Genomic DNA, 27,464 nt, shown 5'->3' on the forward strand with positions numbered 1-27,464 from the left:
TAATAATTAATAGGAACACAACAATAATAATAATAAAAATGTTTTTCTTTCTCCCTCGTAATTTCGCACGCACTTTCGTTATTGTTAAATAACCCAATCTATTTCATACCCTTATTTCTTTAGACACCATTATTAATCTCATTTAAGAGTAACTCAGCGGTGTAGATAATTTTATACCATGGTGAAGCAATTATTTTGTTATTGTCAACAAAATAATTACTAAAATTGCGTTTTTTCCTTTTTTTTGGAATAATTCATATATTTTCTACTAAAAAGGCTTAACAACTTCAGGAGATCGGACACTTGCTGGAATTATTTTCCAAGAAAATGCTACACATAGAAAAAAAGTTCAATTCAAATTTAAAGAAAACCACATTAGGGTCGTCATTAGATCTACCGTTCTCCTAGAATCACATAAAACACTGGTTTCAATTATTGCGAAACGAAGCAAAGTACCTCTCAAGTCTCAACAAAGGTTCAAAAATTATAATAACCTTTAACTTTTTGCAGAAACTATACATATATAAATTGAAATTAATCTAACAAAACATTTTGACATCGCTATCACGACCAAATTTACTTGACAAGTGTCCTACCTCTTCCTGACTTACGCGGGTTGACGTGCCAGACTATAGCGAGTAGGAAGAAGGCGGTAGAACCTTCGCCATTGAGTGTTTTTTTACGATCGTTAGGTAATTGCTTAATTTCCGGTTTAGGACAAGTCAGGCTTGATAGAAAAAAAAGAACTTAAATGACCCATAGAATAATCAACACGGGAGTCCTTTATACTCGGACCAACCTAATCATATTCTTTTTTTTTCACGCGACATTACTGAATGATAAAATAACGATAGACGTTTTTGATAAAAACCCATAGCTAAGCTTGCACGTGTTTACCAATTTTAGGGGTAATAATACGTAGAAAGTCGGGGTGTTGATATTGCTCCAGAGATAGACTGAATAGGTCTATAATGAGACGGACTCCGATACGAGAGAAATGTAATAGAAATAAAAACTGTGAAAATTGATTCCAACTTGAATTATCATAGACTATTTTCTCTCAGCGAGGTTTATTATATCATATCCATGCGCCGTAATTTCGTACCTGATGATTTTTCCAAGTGAAAGCGTTATAAAGTGGAAATAGGTTCTCTCTCAACATCCCAAAATCTATTTTTCCGCATCCTACTCGTCGCGTACGTAGACAATCTAATAAAGATGTAGCGGGTCCCCCTCAATTTCATCGGATTTGGTACCTACCTATATCTATAGTATGTACTTGAAGTCCATTTATGTCGGCACGGGTGATAACATTGTTAAGTTATATTATATAGGTGGGCGCCAGGAAAAGCAAGTGGAAAAACGAAAAACACTATTGGATCAAGCGTGTTTTAAAAGACGGTTACTTTAGACTTATATCAGGTGCTGCACCATGTTTAAGGCCTAAAATTTCAAATTAGGCTTAGCAAAGTTCGCCTTGGAATAAAATGAAGCGAGTGTCCCGCTCTGAACCTTGACCCAGCATTCTTTTAGACATATTCAATCAAAGATCATCAGTTAGGCTTAAATGTGAAGCAGACGACGTCAAGCTATAAAATAATATTGAATGACTGGCAGATTTTTGACAAATAGGCCTGACCATGCACTCCCATGGGTTCCAGTAACTTAAATTAATTGTTAATATCTTCTTCCAAATTAGATACATAGTATCAATATTCATGCTCTAACTAAAAACTAAATGAAAAAAATACTAAGGTCCTTGCTTTAACATGGTTACTTTTTTCGTTAGGGTTAGTGGGTAAAAAAACGTTAAATTACGTCGCAACGGTATAGTTTAAGAAGCGTAACAAAAGGGCGGGAAATCGTGGCGGGAGAGGGCGTGCTCGCAATTACGAAAAAGATAAAAATGGCCATTTTTATTACGGGGGAATAGAAAAGCGCGATAACGACTGACGCGTTTTATATTTAAGAGCTCGCGCCGTTTACCTCCCCCCTCATCTCCCACGCACCCTTACTCCTCACTCCAGTTTCCCGCCAACTCTCTCTCTTTTGATGGGAAAACCTTTCCGGTTAGGCATTAAAATAATTTTCATTATAAATGGATTTTGATTGCCCTCAACGATTAAGGGAGTTAGCCTTTTATATTCTTCCTAAGCCTTTGAATTCATACTTTTCGAAATACTAGGCTGATTACGGGGCAAACTACCGAGAGAATTGCTTAATGATATGTACAAAAAAACTCTAATGTAAAACATGAATAATTAAGTCTTTCCCTTTCGTTTTGTGGCATATTAATTACCGACTTAATTACTGGGGTTTGTAATCAATATTCCGAGAAGGTTCTACACCATTAATACAAACCGAGATTTGTTTCTAACTAAAAAATATATTAGGCTTAACGTTAAGTCTAATGCTTAATTAGGCCTATAAGATTCTAATATTTAGAAAACGGGTTCTTTTAAAAAGAGTTTAAATGCACAAACTCATATATCGAAGGTAACACCTAATCCTGTACATTTCTACGAACAAATATATAGACTATATAGATAGATAGAGGGATATATATACCAGTTCTAATTTACCAATCAATTAATAAGGCTCGTAGAAAACGGCTTAGTGGGCGGGAAGAGAAAAGAGGCGGGAAAGGGAGAGAGAGGGTGAACTTCAGGAGCGCGCGCTAGAATCTTTCTGTTCTGCTATAGAGGTTACTCTGAAAGTCAACCACGCTATGCCTAGCGGCTTTTCACAAAAGCTGGTATTTGAGCATCCGAGGTTCTCCTCTAATCTCTCCCAGGGATGGGCGGAAGATGAGGAAGAGAAGCTTAAGAGCAATACAAGAAGCCCGGGAAAAGAGAGAGAGAGAGATAAAGGGGGAGAGAGAGTGAAAAAAAGAGAGAAAAGTCTCTTTGGACGTCAAAAATCTGCGCTCACAATCACAGCAATTATTGGAGGATTTGGGGACGGACCACTATAAAGAAAAAAAGAACAAGACATACAGGAATTGTACAAGATTCTCCTAAGAATATTGGGTGAGAGGAATGAAGGCTATTTTTATTTTTTAACGACTTTAAGGGGAGAGTAATACTTAAATAAAGATTTGTACATTTTTTACATGCAGATTCGTAATCCAAAATTCATTTGAAGATCAAAATAAATTCATAACTTCTTGAAGAAAGAAGTTTAGTTACTGTACGTGTTGCAGCATCCTTCCCTCAACCCCCATCTTCCCCCCCTCGCGGGGGGTTCAGCTCTTATATACCATTAAAGGAATTGACGGTAAAAGTTAGGAGACCAAAGAAAAACGTAAAGGGGCATGAACTCTAACCAGACGCAGTTAAAGTGCTATTGACACTATTTTCGGAATCAGAATCTTGAGAGAAGTTCTACGTTGTTTATTAATACTCAATTTTAATTGTTAATTACCCCGATTTAATTTCTGGTAATACCAATACCATTTCATCCTCACTTTACTACTCTCAGTTTTCCCATCCATTGACTCCATCTTCTTAGACAAAAATAAAGACGATGTATCGGGCGAGAAAAAAATCATTTTGGGCGACTTTGAGCTGAGTAGAAGAAACATGGTTAGTGCGGTTTTATTGAAAAGAGAGCGCTTCGCTTTGATTTCCAGCGGCACAAGAAGACGTTTTTCATCCCCCCTCCTCCTTTTCCGATTCTTCATCCTCTTACTCTTGGTCTTCTTCTTACGTAAGCGTTCACCCTGATCCCTAGAATACGTAAAAAGCTACGGAACGTGGGTTTCGAACGCTCCCTTCTTGGGTTATCTCTCTGCTTGCAGCAACATTACAGAATTCGGGGTTACCGAGTGTACACATTTAACGCACCCACTAAAGAGTAGCGACCGCTTCTTGTATAAAATAGAGGCAAGGATAAAGGATGGTCTTCCTTAATGAATCGACTTAGAAACTTTTGCGCCTTTAGTTTCCACGTGCCTATAAAAAAACCTCACGAGAGGGAGGTATTCTCCCTTCATCCGTTAATAGAGTTAAAGCTATAGTAAGTTTCATTTCAGGCATGGCTGATAGTTTCATATTTATTCACGAGAACACTGCGAACAAATATATGTTTTAGAAAAAAAAACTTGAAGCGAAGATTTTGCGTTTCACTTTCAAATTTTACTGAAGATTAAGGCAGGGATAATGTATTTTATTTGCGGGTATGGAGTAGGTTTGAGTTTGGTAGCATTTTAAGTTAAAAATGGCTGAATAACCGGGGGCGTTTTCTAAAGGGTACAAGCTACGTAAACGGATTCCCTTGACAGGCACCCCCGATCTTATAAGAAACCCAATATAAATTGAATTAAAGATTACATAGCGTTTTTTTATTTCGCTTTGCAACAAAAAGCAATTTTATAAAATACGGAGTGAAGCCTTATTTTGACAGAAATCTAAGAAATAACTTCTTCCGACTCTCCAGAGAGAAAGGGAGAGAGAGAGAAAGAGAGACAGAGATAGAGAGAGAGAAAGGGGAAAGGATAAAACCAATTTCGCAATAAATTTTATCATTAAATTTTATTAGATTTTTCTAATATTACTTTTCAATTGAACTAGATTTATTGTTTACGAAACTATATAAGAGAGAAAATATTTTCCTCCTTTTCTAAATTATATCCTGGTCGTAATTATATGGTAAAGTTATATACAGTGATGACTGGGTTTGGGATAGAAGATGCTCACAATGCGGCGGGAGGGATGGGAAGCTCAAGAGCGCGCGGCATTTTAATCTCTTTTCTCCAGAGGGATTTTATACTTCTTCCCGCGGCATTTTCCCCTGGCCAGCCATCTTTGTCGGAAGGATGGGTTTAGGGAAAGAGAGAGAGAGAGAGAGTTCAGATTCCCCTCCGTAAAGCGAGGCTCGCAAATCATGCTATGGGATGGATGGATGCAAGGAAGCTTTTCTTGCGTAAATCCCGTCGTGCATCTCTCTCTCTCTCCCTCATCCTATATATAGTGCTCATTAAGTACAACTCGCCTGGCCAATCACATTAGCATGAAGCGCTCGCTAAATTGCCTTAATCGGATTGGCCCTTATTCCATGATTTGGGTCAATTTGTAGCAATAGGATTATGCACCGAAATATTTTTCCCTCCACCGACACTATGGGCCGCCATGCCTCCTAAAAGATGCTGCTATATACTATACGAAATCTCTCTACTTTTGGTTGGGTTATCTTTATAGTACGCGTGGGTTGAAAATTCGATATGGTATAAAAGGATTAAAACTAAGGGAGCGGGGATTAAATTGGCGTGTACCTTAATTGAAAATAATTTAATTTTTCCCTTAAAGATAATAATTGTTGTATTAATTAAATTTAATCAGGCGGTCAAGTCAGGTGAAAACTTAAGGGACACCTAAGGTCAAATAATCAACGCCCATAGCACAAACCGTTTTACATAAGAAGCAGAATATTTGCAAGGACATTACTATTAAGAAGTAGGTACCCCCCAAGAAATATTTTATCAATCCGCCGCCATCTTGGAAAATGGCGGCTGGAAACGTACGACTTATTTCAACGTCCGATATTAAGTAAAATGGTTCATGATATTTGAGGTTTTAAATTTGAATATGGCCTAGACCTAGCTACATGTCATATTTTTAAATATTACCAATAAGTAACCAATAACCTTTATCACCAATCATTGAATATTACAGCAAACTTTCGTTAAAACAATTGCTTAACTCTAACCTTTTGACCGAGGAAAACGTGCATTAACTATTATTAGGAGGGAGCCTTAGGGTATTTATTAAGTTAAAGTCGGAAACAATAAAGGCGAAAAAAGGTCGGAAAGCGGTCCGACAAATGGTTGGGAGTGGGAGGGAAGAAGGTGGGGGGGGGCAAAGGAAAGGAGAGAAAGTCAGCCCGATTTAATAACTCTTTCTATGTGACAAACGCATTAGGAGAACATGACGCGAATGCCTTGGCAAAGATCAAGCTTCCTCGAGGTCGACGTATACTCACTCAAGGGCCGGCTTATTACCAGGGCGCAAAACGAATTAGCTCCCGGCTTCGAACATGTAGAAGCCATTATTGGTCCATTAATAGTCCAGGCATACAAAGGCTTAGCGTGGTGCATGGCGCGCACTATGGATTTATGTTCCCGATCAAAAACGCACACATTAAAATAAACACGCGCTTGCCTTTCAATTTACGACCCATATTTCTTCGCGCCTTTTTTAAGGCCATAACTTGGGTTTCCAGGCCGATAAGGCTAATTTTAGAGTTTGGGTAAAATGGCTCGGATTGGGCATGGGGTTTTTCGTGGGTTGAGGAGACTCAATTAGAGTAATCTAAACTCAAGGAGACTTAATCAGACAAATCTAAACTCAAGGAGACTCAATTAGAGTCATCTAAACACAAGGAAACTCACTGAGAATAAGCCAAATTCATGTAAAATGATATAATTTCAACTCATTCCAACTTATGTAAAATCATGGAAACTCCTGGACTATAGTTTCTCCAGTGTTTCAAGTTCACAAAAAAACGGCATTTATTTCCCTTTAGAAGCTAACATCAAAATCCCTTTAAACATTAAACTGTAAGCTTAACATATTTATTTTTAAAACTATATATATTTTCATGTCGAAATAGTGGAAACACGGGCAGCGTGTGTATTTACAGTTTGAGAAACGAGGCGTGGTAACAAAGCGAGCGAAAATGCGTGTACATTAGCGACTTACATTTGGTACACCGTCGAATAAAATAAAGAATATAAAAGAAAATCGTATTCACGCTCACGCAATTGCCTAATAAAATAAAAAAAACTGCTCTTTTTATACCTACTCGAGGCGCGTGGCGGCGTCGCGTGAACCTCGCTCAATTTGCTCACCCTATACCTTAAGCCTAATACCAGAAACCGCCCTCCCTTACCCTAGATTTGTTTGTAAGACAAATAAAGATTCTAATAAACCTTGTTGCGAATCATGCTATACGATAAACAAACAATGAAAACTATACTATACCTATATTCAAATCAACAGCGCATGTCCAGGCTTGCTTGGTTAAATTATAAACACAAGAGGTTAATATTTTAATAATTTTTCTTCACGGGTGGGTCATTTTCTTAGGTTATATCATAGAAAATTGTAATTATGGAATAGAAGTCCGTGCATGCATTGCAGAGATGTTAAGGGATTTTTTAGTTCACTGATAGGTTGGCTTTTGTATTAGTGACGTCATAACCGGAAATAGATCTATAGGTTGTGATTAACTTATTACCATTCCATTTCTATTTTCTATGAATTATATTACAGTCACTTCTCGATTTGCAGTTTGAGTAATGAGATACGGAGGGCATTGATCAAGCGGTACACTTCTTTAATATTAATTAGCTATTAATTAACTATTTGTGCCCCCCCCCCCCAATACGTACGGGTAATATTTCTTACGCGCAATAACTGACGTTCCCCTTTAGGTACTTGCCAAGAAGCAATTCTTCTACTTCGTAATTGATTTCTTCCCTCCTAGCTTTCCAAGGAAATTAAAAAGAGGATAATTAACGTTACATTTTTAATCACACCAGGAGGGTGTGTTTTCACTTCAGAAACACTGATTCTCGCTTCTAAAATTTCATTTCATAATTCCGAATGAAGGAATTAATAAGCCTTGGGTTTCTTAAGCCTCGGTTTCCCAAAATATTCCCTACCTGGGGATTGTTCCGCGGAACATTTTTAATTAATTTTGGGCCTAACGTTCGTACAAAAATTCCTTCTGATAGAAAAATTAATTGGGTTAAGCCTTGGCGAGTCGTACCAAGCACCAAAGGGGGTTGAAGGCGGAAAAGAATCCTGATTTTAATTAAGAAAATTCTCCATCTAGTAATTATGGAATTAAATTTAAATCAAAGTTTGTTTATTTAAATTTAAAAGAAAAATAATTTGAAAACGCTTTAATTAATTTTGGAGATTATAAACTGAAGAAATTAGGAAACATGTACCTTAATTAATAAGACTTGTCTGAAATTTAAAATTCAATTTAAGCGTGTATTAATTTAAAAAACAGGCTTAAATTAATTCAACTAGAGGAGATTTAAAAAGCTGGCTGGCTGGCGATCTCTGCGGTATTTCCTCTTTCTAAATTAAATTGCGCCGGAAATGGATACTGCCGGAACCGGGCGGTACGGTGGACTTTAAAAAGGATGAAATCGGGCATAAAAGTGGGTGTTGCGCGGGTGGCAGAGATTTTTAGAGCCAGGGCTAAGCCTTTGGAGGAAAGGTTATATATCACTCTTTTTCTTTTTGGGCCGCTTTCGTCTAGTTAGCCGAGTTAAGTCCCTCCGGTCGTTTCGGTTCGCCTAATCCCTCGACATAAAGGAAGAGAAGCGAAAAACGACCGTACACTAATTGGGTTGTTTTAGCTCGGATAAGCTCCCCTAATTAATCGAATTGAGAAAACTAATTTAATTACTTTCCGTTTTAGGTTTTCCCTTTTATTCAACTAATTTGTAAATATACCGGTCGCTAGAGAAACTTTCTAAAGATAGTCTCTAATCGATATAGAGTTAATTTGTTAAGACGCTTAATTTTCAAAACTTCAAAAATAGACGTATTTTAAAAGGTATAAAGAAACCGCGGGTCAAAGTTCAGTCTTGGGATACGCGTGATTTTTATTACACGTGCTTTGCTTTCATCATTTGAAAATTAGGCTTAACAAAAAAGATTTGCTCCTGGTGCGCGTGCGTGAAACTAATCACGAGACAAAGGTTGTTAAGCCTAGTTTGAAATTTAGGCTTAAACGCTCCTGATAAGGCCTAAATAACAGTATGGCGTATTCTTCCAGTTTGTGATGCTATAAGCATCAGGGATTATTAATCCGTCTTAGAGGGAGCGCGGAGATTCGTTCAATTGATGTATTGAGTTGACGCTTCAAATCTCTTCCATAGATTTTATTAATTAGTAGAGTGGATTGAAAGAGCGCACATAGATAACCCAACTAATTAATATAGTTAGGATTATAATTCCGGAACTAGAATGCGATCTGTTCGGTTGATTAAGAGGGGAATTGAAACTTGCCACCAGTGCGCACCAATTATAATTTATTGTTGAAGGATTTTGATCTCCGTGCAAGCCGCGTGGGAAGCTCATAATTATTTTTACGATTGCGTTTGTCAGATATTGTGTTCAAAGTACGTCTAATTAATTTTGATCAAGGGATGCCTCAATTTGTATCAAGATTTAATAAATTATTAAAGCGTAATATAAATTTCAGAAGATCATAATCTGAAATAAAATAATGTATTTTGTTGAATTTATTCTACCAAGTTCTCACTGAAGGCAAAAAAATCCAGTTAGGGTTGGTAGTCAGGGGGCATTGAAGAGGACACAATAGATGGCGAAGTAAATTAGGCTTATATTACAAAGAGCGCTAGGTTCCATCAACACGATTAACAGAGGGGAATGGGTTTGTATTACAAGGGAGGTCACGTGAGCATGCATAGAGCGCTAAGCCTAATATTACCGAGCAACTAGGCCTAGTTCTCCCTTTTATTTGTCAGGATTAAAGTTTACCCTCGGATAAATCGGAGCTCTCGCCCATTGAGTTTAATGAAGTTGTCCTTTATCAGTTGTAAGTTCCGACGACGACGAAGAAGAGAGAATAAGGGGGAAAACTTCCACGTGCCCTGAAAGCCATCCGAGCGTGCATACAGCGATGGAGAACTAAGCCTTGGGGGTCATGCGAGGCGCGTGCCACACTGGGATACTTCGTGTGGGAACGGAATCAGCTTGACGGACGACCCGGTGACGAAAAAATACAACTAAACCCGACGGTGACAAGAATAATGGCTTCTATTACTATTCAGTTTGATTTGCAATTATTAAATGTCAAAGTTTAAAAAAAAATATTTAGAGTTTGTATTATCAGTGAAGCCAGCTTATAGGGGTAAACTCGCCGATGTATTTTCTACGAGCGCCTGTAGAAATGTTTAACCCGCAGCACTTGCTTGTTCAGGGAGAAGCTAGCTTACAGGGACTATGGCGATTTATATATTAAAAAAATTATTTTGTAAAATAAATATAAAGTTTGTCAATCAAAAACGATTTAACGTAGGTAAGTCGAGTTTTGTTATTATGTTGTCAAAGTAAATAAACTGTTATTTCAATAATACTATGAAACAAACAGAAACAAGTTTTAATCTCAAAGATACTATTTTTCAAAACCCCACGCTCCCCAAAAGCAAAGTTACTGGATATTTTATTATTAATTTCAGTTGAGTGGAAGATCATTAAAAGTTAGTGAGGATAGGTATATAGAAAAAGGTGTCGGACACTTCGTATTTAATTTATAACAAGGGTGGTATTTAATAGAAACGCTATTTTCACTCTATATAAACTTTTGAATATATTTTCAAAAGTTACTATCCGATCTCATGGAAGTACTGGGGTTCACGCCCAAGTTGAAACATCTAGGCGAGTAATTGTACGATCATAATATCCCAATTTAGCGCTTGTACCACACCACCCTTGTAGGGGCAACCAGAGCTCTGACATAAAAGAGGGGGTAGATGGTCACATCCCCCCAGCGAAGTTCAGTCGTCCGAGAAGCCAGTGTCAGGACATAAACGCGACACCGCGCCTCCGATTAGAGGGGTCCTTGTATGAGGGAACGTATACATGTACAGGGGTGGAGGATATGCGACAGTAAACTGCTGCTGGAATAGTGAAAGGGAATCTTGATAGCTAATTAGATACGCTAGATGGCGTACCAAAAGCGAGCCAACGCTGCTGGGGAAAAGGACACGGGCCAATATAAGAGAAGCGGAAAATGACGATAAGAATCAGATAGGAAGACCTTTGACCCCCACCCCTTGGAGTTGAGTGGATTAACTAGTCTAAAATTAATTCAAATATAGTTTGGGCAAAAATGTGCACCTTTTCAATCAGAGCTCGGAAGATGAGGAATTTTGGGAACTTATCTCAACCCACAATGCTCTTATTGCCACAAACTCTACTTGGAACTTCTAAACTCTGCTTCCATAAGAGATACAGGAATATTCCTAAAGCGTGTCATAGACCTACTTCTTCCTTTTCCAACAATACTAAATACTTGGGGTTATTTTAAACAGTACTTGAACAAATACCTATCGCAAATGATTATCTCGAAAAATTTCATAAGAAAAATTACCTAGCTCCTTTATCTAAAGTGGGGGGCATAATTAAAAATAACCCGCGCTGATACAAGTTCCAAAACAAGTTGCAGCTACTAACCCTGGGTCGATCAGCGCGGGGCAAGGGAAGGGAAAAATATTTCCACTTCCGCTCAATTTCGGGGTTCCGTAATTGGAGAAGAGTGGTGTACAGCACTCTCCCCCCCTTCAAAAGGAAAAGGTGCAGGGGTCGGGGTCGGGAAAGCGCAAGGGGCTAGCTGTCGCGGCGGCGAATAGCTGCCAGTAAGAATTTCGTTAGTCGAATTATTATTCTCAGGGAAATATAATCAGAGGCAGTTAGGGCACGAGACTTTAGTTCTAGAGAGAGAGAGAGAGAGCTCTTTCTCGTCTATTACAGCATCGACAATTAAATATCCATTAACGTCTATTAAAGCACCAGAAAGACCCACTGTTAATTAAGGCTGTAGTTTGTTTGCTTCTCACGTATACCGACCAAGGCTTAGTTCAGAATATTTTTCTACTCTCCCTCTTTCTCTCTCCCGCATATGTGCACGAATTAATAATCAAACTCATACGCAAGAAGTAGAAACGTTACTAGTTTCCTATATAACTTGAAATAAAAAAGGGTTTCCTTCCCCTTAAGAAAAATGAGGCTAACAAAGGCTTAACGGATTATTTTTCTGTTAATTGTGAATATATGAATAATTGTTAACAATGCTGCATATGCCTTAAATCGTTTCGTCCCATTTAATTGCTTCAGTTCCCTAGCTCTATCTTATTTTTCTTGGAGAAAATTGGGTTTAATTAAGTTAACACGATATTAACCTTACCTTAATTTAGTTTTATTTCTAAAGGTCGTAAAATGAAATAACAATAATTAAATATTGGTAATTTATCAAGAATGGTCACGCTAACAAATGACGGTATTTAATTTTGAAGATGTTTAATCAGAAAATACAGTTAGTATAATTAATGACTGATTGTCTATTGATTAGTTTAGCTCCATCGCTTTCCCCCTCTTTCCCGAACGAATGAGAATTTGAACAAACACAAAGTGCTAGAGAATCGTTTCGGGGACCCTTAAATTGGGGAGCAAAATAAAAAAGCAGCAAAGATAAAGCGCGCCTCGTCTTAATTTCCAGGAAGTTGGCTGAACCACTCCATCACGCCCGTTAGATCAGAGCCAGTGCATTTTATCATTCTATTCCCTCCCCCTTTATCAAAGTTTCCTCGATCGCCTAGCTTGTACATTCCAGCGTGTGTTAGTTCACTCACTTATACTCTCTCCTTCTCTCTCTCGCTCTCTGGCCGTTTTCTCTCTTAGCCTCCTTCATTTTCTCTCCATTGGTTCGAGTGCGGGAGAAATCTAGTGTTCGCCAATTGAATCTCTCTATTCCGTTCGCGAAAGGCGGCGAAGCCAAGGGGAGAAACGCCGGGGAACCAATAGTGTACGCTGTAGCAGACGATACTAAGCAGACGACGAAGGCGCGAGGTTTTCCTCGAGGAGGCGCGAGGTAGAGAACGAGAGCGAGCGGGGAAAAATACTCTTACAACCACTGGTATACGCAAACGCAATAACGTAACGTTTACACGTCGAATAAAGTCGAATTATTTCGCTATTATTGCGTAACGAAGAGCCTTAATAGATTTTTATTTCGGTACTCGGGTATTTTTTTCTCTTCTCTCTTCTCTCTTTCTACCGTTTCCCCTCTCTCTCTCTTGGTTCTCTCGAGTTCCGTCGAAGAGTCAATCATGATTTAAAAGGGTGCAAGCAATCGACTCTCAAAAGCGTGCCATGGTTATGGAGCCCAAGTGTCCGGCGAATTACGAACTCTACCGAGCCGCCGTAACGCCGGTCGAGATATGCCGGTCTCCAGTCACTTCGAAATTGTCGCAAATATCACCGCCGTCGCAACTAGACCCGGCGGGTCTCAGCAGTACGATGCCGTTACAACGGGGTACGAACATTACAGTCGCGACAACGAGCAGTCCCGAACGAAAATCTCCTCCTAGACGGCCGAGGGCATCCGACGAAGAGCGGGATGATGCGACAACGGGGATGATGCCGAGAGATGGTGGTGCTCCGGGATCCGGAGGAGAAAACGGAGGATCGGGAAATCACCATCATGTTCATCATAACATTCTTGGAGGGGAAGATACGCGGGAAACGCATTCGGTTCCGTCCCATTCGATTGACGCCATTCTGGGACTGAAAGCCGCGTCCAAGAGAAATCATCATCACAATCACCATCACCATCATCATCACCACCATCAGTCATCGAGGCATCACTCGCATCATCATTCGTCACCGTTGCAACAAAATCATTCCAGTTTGCAACCGCAACTTCAAAATGATAATAGACAAAATGGATCGTCGCAGCATACAACAACAATCTCACCGCTTCATATTCAAATTAAGAATCGGAACGAAAACAGTAAGCATTTTAAGAGCATGATTTAATTCGGTTGCATGAGTGTGACGTATAATATAATTGAGTAGAATTACTGGATCCTAAATTACCATAAACCTCCTCGAACTAAGTATATTTAAATTAATAATTTGAACTGCTATTTTGTATCGTGTTTGATCTGACACATTTCACGTTAATTTCACGATAATTGGCGGCGAATAGTAAATTGGTTTAATCATAAATATGCAAATTTAAATTAGAAACATACGATCAATATCGACACGAATGGTTAATTCAATTCGTTAACCAAAAAAGAAAAAACTGAAAACTTTAGCACGAAAACTTGTCTTTGGGGACTTCGAACCCATACACCCACCGACAAGGAAAAAAAAAGAAAACCAACACCAGGAGATCATTCTATTTTAACATGAATATCCAAGATATTATTACAAGCACTTTACGAATACAGTTCTTGGAGGAATTGAATCGATTCATAAGGCTCGTGTAGAAATTATTCCGCAGCGAAATAGGCTTAAGTAGAGGGTCGTTTAAGAGCCAGGTTGATATCTGATTATTATTTTTTCTTTCTTTCTTCATATACTTTGGTCTATCATGGCTTTAATTGGGTAGAGCGCGGGAGTCCCCGACGGAATTATATGACAGGAGCTCGTTCTAAACTGAAAGCGCACTGACTGCACGCGCGTGGTGCATGCTTGTGGAGACTCGTGGGGACCCGCACGTCAAATGTCGTAAAAATACGGCTTTCAGACTGGCAGTTATAATAATAATTTCATGCCATACCTAAGAGTAATGAATATATTTAATTATATCACGGATATTGAACTGTACGCGAGATTAAAATTAAAAACAATGAATATTTAAATTAAATGAAGAAAAAATAGAACCGAAAAAACCAGCAAAACCCTAATTTTAAATGTTTAAATTTCAATTCAACTTTGAAAAATTAAAATTGAAAGCAAATTGTGACGATTTTTCTAGCGTCTGATGTCTAGACGTTGTCGCACACGTTGGATAAAAATTTATCAAAAAAGTGTAGCAAACTATAGACCCCAAATTTGGATTAACATTTGGTACATTTAAACTTGGCGAATTTTAAAGCGCGAAACCCCTCTCTCCAGGAATAAATTTATTGGTATACATTCAATATTAGTGAGATAATTAACTTAATTCATGTTTAGAGTATCCCTATATAGTTCTGTTTCATTTTTACTCATTTACCTGTCGGAGTTTAGCTCACGAAAGCACGCTCTACTTAGAGTAAAACTCAGGGGGCTCAATCTATGCCTATAGCTGAGCACTCCGTATTCATGACTCATTTTATTAGGAGTTTTAGCCAAGGGTCAACCAGGGGGGTTAATATTAGTGACGACCGCTTGTCCAAAACTTACACACCAATCGATACGAGTGGTTAGTGAATATTCGGCAAATACTTTAAGGGTGGGATAGTATCTGAATTACTAAACAGAATCAGTATCCCAATAGATAATTCAATGGGAAGGAGAGTATCCAACCACTTTTAGGTGTTGAAATTTAACTGCAATTACGGGGTCAACAAGCAATTTAAGTTGTTTTATAATGTAACCTATATTTAACATTGATACTTTTTCTCTTAAGTATATACAACATTAATAAAATAATCCACTTACCAGCTTATAAAAACCTTATAACGTGTTGTTTACTCACAGTAAATCTTGCGGGTAAACATAAGGTATCGTTAAACATAGTGTATCCAGAAGAGAAAATGAGATTATTTATTGTAAATTGCCGGCTAATGGATTTGTTCTTTGTATGTCTTGTTAGCGCTTAAAATAAAGCCTATAGAATGAAGCGACTATACTATTCCCAAGGGTTAACAGGCGCCACTCACTTTCGCGTCGTCTGCTTAACTTAGGTTCACATTATCCTAAAAAGGTTGCGACTATGACGTACAACCACAAGAAAAACCTAGAGAAGCAAAACCTATTCACTAAATTAAATCAACGCCATTAGAACTATATAAGCAGACGACGCAATTTCAACAACTGAATCCACTTTGGCGACAATCTTCAATACCCAACAGATACTGTAACCCCCAATGCATATGAATAGGTGATCCAATTAAATTACGCAATTTTATATATTACAACCAAGCTTATACTGAAATTTATGTTCAAGATTAGGATTGCAGATAAGATACAAAAGGTTCCCCGCCAAAAAAAGGAACAAAAAGCGTTTTCGTTTAATTTGAATTTTGGTCGTAAAATGGGACCAATTTCCTCACGCGCATGGGGCTCTAGGGATCGTTCAAAATATGGCGGGAATATATAGTGGGTGTAATTGTAGCATGCTAGCTGCTAGGGGAGTATATAGCACGGCGTACGTTTTCTGTCTATAATCAACAGAGCGTGAATTACCAGTGATACATCAAGCTTATAATTATGATTGCCGGCGTTGCTTGCCCCCCCCCCAACAGCTCAGTTCGTAAATGAGTTTCCAAATATCGCGTGATAAACTTATTTAATTACGATCTTATCAAATCTAGAGTTCTCTGTTTCGCCTGTGTTTTATGAGCCCTAACGCGTCGCGTGCCAAATTAATATTAATTGAGATTAAATTTATTTTAAAATTGGTTAAGCCCATACTTAAGTAATTAAATAATTATACAGTTAATTTATGGCCAATTATATTTTAATTGCATTTGGTAGCCTAAAATTACCGTCGCCTAGAGTTAACTAAATTAGTCACGTCTTAAATTCATTAACTAAAATCACTATAATCAAAACATAATTCCATCTTTGGTTAAGTAAATATAAGTCATATAAATTAAAATATTAAGTTATTAAATTAATCGAGATTTAATTTTTTAAATGGGTAAGGTAAACTTAAAAAATCGCGTCACGTCAGATTGGCGCATTCACAATTTCGGTATATACCCTGTTGAAATGATAACAAAACACGAGGTCTATAATTCGATTTCAAATAGGCCTGGTAGGTGAATTCGCCTATTATACAAAAGATGAAAGAGAATTTAAAGAAGTAGAAAAAAATGGAGGAATACAGAGCAGGCTAATCCAAACACCCCAAAGAGATAAGCGATTTTTTTATCTAGGGGACAACAATACGGACGGCGTTCTATCTGTCCCCTCGACAGAATTTTCTTGTAGAATAAGCAAAATAGATAAAAAGAAAAGATTTGACAAACTTATACGCTTATACTTGAGGCTTAGATTTAACAAAAAATACCTGAAGAAAAAAAAAAAGGAATACCCTTTGTCAGAAGCGTTAGGATGAAGAATAGGATAAATTGTCACTTGAATATGCAACTGTGAAATAAGTACATGAATAACAAAGTGGTTTGCAGCTTTTCATAATTACCCAGGGATATTTTCTCCACGTGGATATCGCGTCTCATAATTTAACTTGTCCATCAAAGATATGTAGTCTTTGCTTTGTTCGCCAAGTTGATATTTAAATACAATTGAGTGTATGGAATAAACTCTAAAAAATGGTATAAAAATCACGTCACATTATGTTTACGAGTATTTATACTCGGTTGTATTCTTGGAAGGGATCGAAATTAGCCAAGGTAAAATGGATAGTACAGTTTTTCTAAGGTTATAATAGGTCTCGGGTAAGGTGTCGGATAGTATCTATATTGAAGTTTCTAAGGTTTAATTTCTTCGACATTATGGGTCTTGTTATTGTAGTGAAACTTTCCGACCCCTCGGATTTCAGGATTTTCAGGAATCCCTAAATCCGGCGGCCACTCGACGTCACGTCGACGGGGAGTTTAAAGAAAATAAAGCTCCCGTAAAAATCTCAAAAATGGACGACGATTTCTATTTTTTTTTATTTCAAGTCATAGGATGGCAATAGGCTTAACTGAACATCTAAGTAGAAAGGGAATTGTGAAAGCTAACATTGTAAAGTCTAGCAGCTCTGCTAGGATGGGAGAAGAAGACGGTCTGGACTCTCTCTCTCTGCAAATTCAATGGAGAGCAAGAGCAAGAGAGAGAGATTCCAAAAATCTCTGCCAAAGTCAATAGAGAGTGGATTTTTACGCGTTTCTAACCCGCGACACAAAAAGAAATTTTACAGGAGACCAAAATCGTATTGTAACTAAATAAAAGAAACCATTTTTCTAGCTGTTCTATTTCGCCAATTTCACGTCCTGCACAAGTCAATGGAATATTATGTTTATTGAGAGATTTTCAAGCTTATTTACTCGAACCCTACGTGCGTATAGTAGAGGTCAACGCTACGCTTGAATTTTGATATTTTCTATTCAAAATATTACGTTTCTATCTAATATATTTAAGAATATACGAGCAATTAAGCTGACCATCTGAGAATTTTGGTAAAGGAACAAATTGGCATATCTCAAAACCTTGACGATAGCCACAGTTCACCTTTGACCTTTCGTCGCGCCAAAATATGAAGTGGGTTATTATGGGGGCGCCATTATAAAGCTATAAAACTGTAAACGGTGCCGGCGCCGTTTGGTAAAAATCACATCCTTCATCGAATCCTCATTCGACCATTGTCCACCGGGTGAAAATTGCCCTTCCTAATCTCAGGTTCCCATAACATCAATTGGAGAAGAAGGGGGCAATACCGTACCGCAAAAGGATGGATGATGGGTCGATGATGGTAAGACTACTAGAGGCATATGGCCGCGGGAAATTCGTAACCAAGTTCGGAGCGGCGTGTTATCCCGACAACTTTGAAGATAGCATCGTATAGTACGCGGCAGTATACAAGACCCTTTTTCTCAGTTAGGCCTTTGACAAAACGTTGACACACTCGAGATGCACAATGGGAAAAATATCACGGGGGAAGGTTTGACATCCTTCGTGGTAATTGCCCCGCGAGCACCCATTGCTGCAGGACCCATTTTTCCAATGCTGCATGGAAGTATATTGAAAAGCCATTGAAAAAACACCTTTCTATATGAAATAGTGAACCATCCCATGGATAGGTAATAATGGGGCATAAAGGATGGCCAAGTTTTAACCCCCGCTGTGCAGGGGTTCTTTAAGCGGACGAAATATTGAGTTAGGGCAGTGTTGTAAGCCATAGAGTGTGTTAAGGTTATTCAGAAAATAACCATAGGTGCTAAATCTACATGGTAGGAGTTTGGAAGTACAAAAATTGAAGTAGTTTACTTCAACAAGAACTCGTAGAAGACTTGAGAAAGTTGCATTCGGATGTTCTCAGGTTGTAAATGAGTTCTTAATTTGGTGGAAGATTTCATCCAAGTACTTCGTTACGGTTTTAGTCATTTTGAAATTATCGCTGGGAGAATAAATGCAAAAACTACTACCCGACTTCAAGAAACTTACTTCTAATCTCACGATATTCTAAGCCTATTTTCATCGAATATAATATATGTATAATATTTTTCTCTCTCTCTTGCCTTATATCCTTCCTAAAGTCTTTTTATAAGTAGCCAAATGTTAGAAGGGGATAAACCATAATACACGTATAACCAAAGTATTTTTAAGAAGGTTTAGGAAATCTTTTGTGCTTAACTCCGTGGGCACCTTTCCTAAAAGATGTCGTCCGTCGTGTTTGTGCAAGCTTGAAAAGCTCTGTTTGTTCGACTCCCTAAGTTGTGGAAAAGCGTACGCTGATGCGATCTGACTGTTAACAGACTCCCCCGATAACTAGCCAGCCAGAAATAGGAGCGGTGAAAAAAAAACCTCGCTGGCACAAAAAAAGGACCCAATTTTTTTATACCTCTCTCTTTTATATCCTATGGGTCTTATAGGATATAGAACCTGGCCTGGAAAAACGGTTTTTCCAAGGAGGGATGAGAGGGTCCATGAGCACCATGGTTAGGGTTAGGGTTTAGGACGGGTGTAACCCAACACGTCTTCAAATTAGCCGGTCGCACATGCCGAAATCCAAATAAGGGGAATAACGCTAACCACCGTTATGCTAATATCATGCTAATACAGAATGGGATCCGTTTACATCAACGTGATTGGCTTGGGTTCAATAGGAGAATGTAGGTTTAAATGGTCCCGTTGGGAATATCGGGGACACTTTTAGATGGAATTAGAGTATCGAATTTTTATGTCGTTCAACTGCGTGTTGGACTAGTTTGATTTGATTCAATTAATATATTCAATTATCGCACCAAATCTTGAATATTTAGTAATGATATTCGTAAGAAGTTTAGGCCCAATACAAGCAAGCAGACCACGCTATTACTTAAGCCTAACTCAATGGAGGTTTTACAACAAAACGTTGAAAATTTCAAGATCAGTTTAGTTATGATTAACTAGTGTTATACAAGCTAGCAGACGAGGCTATAACTTAAGCCTAATCCCACTCTAGGCTAATAGGTTCTAACGATTATAATAGAGAAGAATTCAACAATATGTCTAAACGAAATTTACGGAAGATGGGAAAACGTAGGGGGAAGTTATTCCATCCCAATTTCATTGTATTCCAACGGCAACATTCATAAAAGCTTTAAAAACACTTTTGTTAATAAAATACCCTAACCAAGGCCCGATTGAAAAAGAAGCTTAAGAGGCGATGTAGCGAAGCATGATGGCGAAATTCGAGTAGGGAGATTGAAGGAAGAGGACACTGGAGAGAGTTGTTTAAAGTTCTCTGATGTAGCATCCATTAAAAGCCGTAGTATTTAATAGATGGTGATACACGTGACCCTTATAGACGAAAGGGGGGGTCAATTTGCGCAAGAGAAAAATGACACAGTACAATAGACTAGTGGAACCCCAGCTTATTTTCGCTTAGATCTTAATGCAGTCGAAGCTAGGAGCTGCCATACTTAGCTAGTACCTCCGAGGGGATTCTAGAAGAATATGTAAAGATGAAGTAATTCGTCTGCTACAGATCATCAGGGGAAACTAGGACCCTGATTGGTTCGGTTCCAGATTTTAATGACTTATTTTCGATATTAGTTTTGATGCCAGGGATGGAGAGAGGGGGTGTGGGGCAATGGGGGGAGGGGAATGGTCGCAGCTGTTACAGACAGGAGAAAAGTTAAATTGTATTTTCTCGATAAAAAATTTCTCTCATCACCCATCATCCGTACTTTCCGTAGGAAGGGGGAAAAATAGCGTCGGCAAGTTCAAAGAGATTATTACTAGATCCAATTTGCGAGAAAATTATTATTAAATTGAATTGACGTTAAATCACGGTAAAGATGAAATAATATTTTTAAATATGCAAATTTATATTGCTAATATAATCATATTTCGTTCAAGGATAAATATTAAGAATTTATTAATTTTTGCATTAATGTTGAATTGATCAAAGGGTGTTTAAAAACCAATTTTCACGCCGAAATGACTGAAAATTCGATTTAAATTAAATGCGTTTTAAAATTTATCATATTTAGTTAACGACGACCCATCAGCGTCAAACGATTCATTCTCAGACCCGAGGTCAGGCTCACCGGGATTGCACGGACAAGGAAGTCACTCGGGAGGCAATTCGGAATCGGGTATGGGATGCTCGGACATGGATGGACCCAAGAAAAAACATCGAAGGAATCGAACAACATTCACGACGTATCAACTGCACGAACTTGAACGGGCTTTTGAAAAATCTCACTATCCTGATGTTTACAGTCGTGAGGAACTAGCCATGAAAGTCAACTTGCCCGAGGTCAGAGTTCAGGTTAGTATTCCTTTTTTAAATTCAATCAAAAATTAAATCTGCTCGTGGTTTTTGAAGAAGCGCGCGTAAATTTATTTACAAAAAATTTCAAACAAGGCTTAACGAAAGATAAAATCTAAATTTATATAACATCTTTCATAATATAATAATTGAATTACGACGCAGTAATAAGTAAATTTAATTAGGTATATACACAGACGTTTCTGTCGAGTGTATTTGCCAGTCTGTCAACCGGCCCAACCGTATTGACAAAGTATAACTTGACGCGTGCTGCATGCGTGTATATATTCTCCATGGACATACTCTAGCACGAGTGAACGCTATAGGGGGTGGCGGTATACCTGTATAGGTTTGATATTCCGAAAGGTACAATAATTGTTGAGCAGGAAATTAACATCCAATCTATGGCCTACTTAGGTAACGCGTGCCGGGACCCTTAATCACGCGACAGTATTGGCGCGAGGAGTTGGTTGGACATTACCCCAAAAATAACACAGTAAAACCTGTTATAATACGGCGTAAGTAAACAGGTTTATATCCGACACCACGTGTTAGCGTGGCAGAGTATATAGTGTAAGTAATTATCGTATAAACTCAGAACTCACGGTCTTTTCCAGGAGATGATAAGCGGTACTTTTACCGAATTAAGCTTAATTGTTGCGCGCTGTTATACAAGATATATTAAAAATTCTATACTTGACGCAATCTGCGCTTATAACATGACGAATATTATGGGAAATTACCACGTGTCCAGCACGTATGTACCTAAAAAAAACGAACTTTACCCGCCTTTTTTATTTTTTATCCTTATATCGAACGAAATAATAGAAACAACTGCTATAATTAATTGCTTTTTGATATAAAAACTAACTAACACGCAATATATTATATTGCATTGCATTTTATTTGAATTACAAGGCGTCATTGTATCGAATTACACTACACCAAGGTGGTTTTTGTTGTAAACGTTACGCTGCAACAGAACTTTAATTAACTAGCTTCTGTTAATGGTGTAAGACTACAGTTAAAGGGTGTAACCCAAATTTTAACGGGTTTTTCATTCACTCGGCACTTTAGCTAATTTTCCCGCGAGACTTGAGTCGAAGGATTATTAAGAGAAATATAATTACGCGTCAGGTTCGTCCCATTTTTGCCGAGTACCTAAAAACTAAACAGCTATACTAATATAAGTTGTTAATCTAATTTGTTTAACCATTGAAACTAACAAGCACGTCACAGCGAATTCATTACTTAAATGGATGCTGGAAAAAGAGGCGAGGTTAACACGCGCGGTTAGCGTTACAATATCATGACAAATTTTACACTTAAATAGTTCCTTTTAATTAATTAATTCATATTTGTTAAGGGTTAGCATGCTGAAAAAAATATAATAAATAATTGATAATTTACCAAAGTGCACTGGCTCAGGTCAAGAAATTATGTTCACAAATAAGTCACTTTTGGTTTAGCACATTTTCAAAACAATTATCGGGTGATACGGAAGAAATAACGCTTTGGTTATACATTTCAGGACGCCATTTTCCAAGATGGCCGCGTATTAAAGAAATATTTCTTAGAAGGCACCTACTAATCGTAAATATCTAAAAGAAATTCTCCATAAAAGTATTGACTTTCAGAATCAGAAAAAAAAACTACGTTTCAAAATTGTAAGAAACTAAATTCGATTTTCTGAACAAACCTGAATACAGGCTCGCTATTTCCGCTGCCTTAATAAATCCCATATAGAAAACAAGGAAATAAATATATAGTTGTATACAGTTCACTCCTCGTAAACCCAATTCATATTTAATGCATAGATTTATAAAGTTTTTGTGCCCCCGATCAAAAAAGGAGGTCTTTCTTTGAATTGAAATATTCATGAAAAATTCAGGCCATTTTGTCGCCAGGAAAAATAACGCAAACCCAAACCCACCCACAAGTTTTTACTTTTTTTCGACTTCACGTGAACCAGCTTAAGTCGTAAGGTACGAGAGTATACCACCACGACGGACGTCGAGTCAAGGATTGAAGAAAACTGTTCAATCGATTTGAACGAGAGCGCTTTACAATCCCTCCTTTGTATAAGTTTATAAGGGCAGTATACTCTACGTAAAGGGATTTCATATAAAATTCCATGACTTCTTCCGTGTAAAAACGGTTTGCTTCTTGAATAAGTGATTTTATTTGTACTATATACAGGAAAACATTTTTTTCCCTTTTTGAAATCCATTTATATATTGGCCTTTTCTAGCTCCGTTATACGAGTTACGTACGATGTTTTCTTTAAAAATATTTGAATAATATTTCCATGAGTGCTTGGAAAATTTATATCGACGAATTGCGTAATTTCAGAATATAGTATCAGGAAAATGTAGAAGCGACGTAAGGAATTCTCGCGTTGGACTTTGAGATATTGGAGGGACTTGTATCGTCTTACTTTATTGACTAGGTTACTATTGAGGCTATAAGAGTGCTCGCTTAATTCTTGAAACAGTGGAGACGATGAGATTCCACGTGTCGCTTCTATTTTTTGTCGTGCCAGTATTGAGTAGTAGTAGCAATTGTTGGTTACTGCTAAACTCTTAACTGCATGTTCTAATATGCAGCAAAGTTTTACCAATACTTAATCCCACCGACAATGCTTCCCTTATCAGAGATGTTTTATCCACCTTCACGCGTTTATCGAGTTAGTACCCTAATTGTAACGTTCCCCCCTTCCTCCTTCAATAAAACACGAATATTGATTGAATCAATATATATTTACTGTTTACCGAAAGTTTTGGGAATATAAAGGGGCGTTCGTACATAGAGTCACGTAAAGGTGTGCGCATGGAGCGAGAGAAAGAAATCGGGAAGAAATTGGTGGCAAAAGTGGTGACCAATGGAGTCTGATCACGCGACGCGTGCCAAGCTATGGCTTCTAAGAAAAATCGTTCAAGAAAATTCAATCCTGGTTTTTTGACTGATATTCAGCCCCCTCATTTCCCTAGCTCAATGTACGTCAATCCCACGTGAATAGAAATATGTTTGAACTTAAGCCTAATCAAGCTTCTGTCGCATTCATCGTTCACGCGCGAATAAAGATAGAGTTTCCCAAGTCAGAAGTGACGTGACTAATATGAAATTGCGCGTGGTGGGTAGGTGAGGTAAGAGGAGGGGCTAATAATAATATTCATCGACGTAATTTTCCCATTGGAGAGAGGGAGCGAGTCGATTTGTAATGAGTGAGAGAGTAATCAGTTCAGAGGAAATTGAAGGTAAATGTTTCTAATAAAGAGCTTCTAATATTATTAAGGATCTCTCCTCCCTTCCTCCATCGCATCCCGTCACGCGCTAGTTTAGTTCAACTCCTATTTTTCAGTTTCACCAAGCTCCGATGGAGGTATTTTTTCATGCAGAGAGTAAGGCTTAGGGCCTTGTAGCATTAAGAGAAACAGTATAACATCGCGGTCTTTACAATCTTGTTTCCTCTTTTCCGTGTTTGCGAGAGAAATTAAGGGGTAATGGAACATATCGGAAGTTCGTTTTTCTGCTGTTTCATATACACGATACGAGGGGGCCTAAATTGAAAATAATTGCTCGCCTGTTTAAGGGAATTAAAGGCAACACACCCTTTTCCTTTGGTTCAGTCGTTGTTAAATTCAACCCCACGCGATTTTACGATGGAAACTGATTAACTCTTTACCTCTTTCTTTCTTTCTTTATTATAGGTTTGGTTTCAAAATCGTCGCGCTAAATGGCGACGTCAAGAGAAATTGGAAAATCAGAACGCCCTAAGAAGTTTGGGTCATTCGCCACCGGATCATTACAGGGATTATCCCGTCGTATCTTCAGTATGTTCCGCCCTTAATCGTTCCTCACCTACCACGGTTTCATCTTCATTAACAGCGAATTCCCCGTCATCAACGACAATATCTCATAACCCTCCACCGTTGTCGCTTGACCCGTGGCTTAGTTCCTCTTTATTAGGGACGTCTTTAGCGGCGCTACCCGGGTTTTTGAGTCATCCCCACGCGGCGTATCCTAGTTATTTAACTCCAGCAGCACCGGGAGCTGGTGGACCACCTTTAGCATCGTTACCCCATCGCGGTGGTGGTGGTACTGTTCCACCCGCTTTAGCCGCCCTGGTTTCGACCGGAAACGGTGGCGGAGCGTCTTCTGGAGGTTCGTCCGTGGTCGTTTCATCCACGTCCGTCGTTACAAATTCCGTCATCTCTCCACCGGCAACTCCGGGTAGCAGTCCCTTGAATTTATCCGTACAGAACGGGGACATTGCGAGCGGAGGAAAAACGGCGGAAGATGGAGGGATGGACCCTCGTAGTTCTAGCATCGTCAACCTCCGGATGAAAGCCAAGGAACACGTTGAACTGATCAATAAGAGACTATCCAGTTCTGTCGTTTCATAAGCGACAATTTTCGCTCGCGCTTACACACGGAGCAAGGTTCCCTTTTCTCCAACGTGGATCGACATATACCTATTGCTTATGGAAAATTCTATTCCAAGAAAAGAACGACGGGGACATCGGCTTAGACCTAACGCTGTATGTCTAACCTTTCGAAATCGATTGAACGATTCCGTGTTTCTATAGCTTCGAAATAAAATATTTATTAATTGTAAATAAACGCCAAAAACCTTAGATTGTGAAATTACAGCTTAATAGGCTAAGTGGAATCGAATATAAATAGCTTATTTACCCCCAATTTCCTTAATATATATAGTTTAGAACACCAAAACTAGCTTTGCTCTCCCCCCAAATTGCTCAGAAATTAATTAAATAACTAATGAAAAATAATTAGCGATGTATACATAAATTAAATGAACTTCGCACCATTGCAACTTAATTAAAAAAAGCTACGTCAGAAGATAAACCCAACGTTATATGATTAGAGCTAACGAAAAATAAACAAAACAACAACTGGATTATTATGTAAATAAAATAATTTTTAAAATGCGTCAATTTGCTATACCTATATAAATTAATTAAAGGAGATGATTATAGGTAAGTATATTTCGTTTAATAATTTGATTTGGGTTTCACTTTCCCTTCATGCCATCTATTCATTGATTATAATTAGTAATAAAGCTAGGCAAGGGTTTGAAACGCGGAAAGGGGGGAAATGAAGAGATAAAGGGGGGGAAGCTCTGGAGACGTGATCTGGACAGATTGAAAGGGAAGCGCTAAGAATCTTAATTAAAAGGAATTAATTAATCAGAGGTCTCTCTTCAAACTTGTAAATAATTCATTTGGGCGTCCTTACATCTCATTTAAAGGAGATAAAATTTCCCCGCCAAAAATTTGCTGTGTAACAATAATTTTCCCGCTTTCTAACTAAGTCTCGTGGATGAACCAAGAGGTCGGCCACGTGACAGGTAAAATTCCCAAGCCTTGGCTTAAATCAAATATTCATTATTAAGCTTATTAATGAAGTCTTATAAGCGGGAACGCCTGTCGTATCTCAAATTATCAACGTTGTCGTGTGGAGGCTTCATTCCAGAGCCGCGAAGCAAGCCCCCTTTACTCTTTAGAGAGCTCCTGTATATTAAATTACTCAACTGTTTCGACTGGTACGTACACTTTGAGTGATTTAATATAATTAGAATGGGAGGGTTGGAACGAAGCAATTACGGGCGGGGTCAAAGGCCAACTGAGTGACAATTGAATCTCTAACTTATTAAAATTATGAACCGAGTGTTTCAAATTAATCTAATTATAATTAAAAGGAGGTCAGAGGTCACGTATGTCCCGTTTGTCAATACCAGGTAGGTAAACAGAAGATTAAATATTTTAATTAAAGTTAAATTACCAATTTAGATGAAGTTCAAAGGTCACATATAAAATATTTCGGTATTTACTAGATGATTTTCTTTAATTTAAATACGTAAAAATTGGCAGTTAAAATATACACATTTTCTACTAGATTTTATCTATGAATCGATCGACCCCTTGGATCGACCCCAAAGGGTTAAAACATGCCTTAAAAATACAGTGGAAAACCTAGAAAAAATAACAGCTGTGCCATCTGCCCACAGTAAAAAGAAAAATCTTCATAAACATTTTCGCCTAGGTCTAAATTGGGTTAAAAATTTCCACGCTAATATGAAAAATCTCAATCATGTAAAGCGAGCTGAGCTTTGATATAAATTGAAAATTTTAATACATGGAGGAAGGAAGCGGAGGAGAGGAGGCGTTTTTCCGGGCTGGCGGATAAAAATGGATTATCCGACGACAAGCTAACTCGGTATACGCCTTTTTAATAGCTTGAAAATATAATAA

The 27,464-nt window shown here is 38.1% G+C and overlaps 2 protein-coding genes across 2 annotated transcripts in view; one reads left to right on the forward strand and one right to left on the reverse strand.

Annotated features, from left to right (window-relative positions):
- Nucleotides 1-27,464, reverse strand: part of LOC149692500 (protein LLP homolog) — a 51,780-nt gene that overhangs the window by 307 nt on the left and 24,009 nt on the right. The window lies entirely within an intron of this gene.
- Nucleotides 12,417-26,147, forward strand: LOC149692501 (uncharacterized). Its single transcript, XM_089868259.1, has 3 exons — nucleotides 12,417-13,557; nucleotides 20,909-21,189; nucleotides 24,900-26,147. The coding sequence occupies exons 1-3, from the start codon at nucleotides 12,918-12,920 to the stop codon at nucleotides 25,593-25,595; spliced, it is 1,617 nt and encodes a 538-aa protein (XP_089724385.1). The 5' UTR covers nucleotides 12,417-12,917; the 3' UTR covers nucleotides 25,596-26,147.

Source organism: Phalangium opilio, unplaced genomic scaffold, assembly GCF_054372755.1.
Source record: "Phalangium opilio isolate 3A_F unplaced genomic scaffold, DU_Popi_V2 ptg000024l_1, whole genome shotgun sequence".
Classification (NCBI taxonomy): Eukaryota; Metazoa; Arthropoda; class Arachnida; order Opiliones; family Phalangiidae; genus Phalangium; species Phalangium opilio.

Coding starts and splice junctions, on each gene's coding strand:
- LOC149692501 (XM_089868259.1), top strand. CDS start 12,918: ATGGTTATGGAGCCCAAGTGTCCGGCGAATTACGAACTCTACCGAGCC. Junction 13,558..20,908: donor TAAGAATCGGAACGAAAACA/GTAAGCATTTTA, acceptor TATCATATTTAG/TTAACGACGACCCATCAGCG. Junction 21,190..24,899: donor TGCCCGAGGTCAGAGTTCAG/GTTAGTATTCCT, acceptor TCTTTATTATAG/GTTTGGTTTCAAAATCGTCG.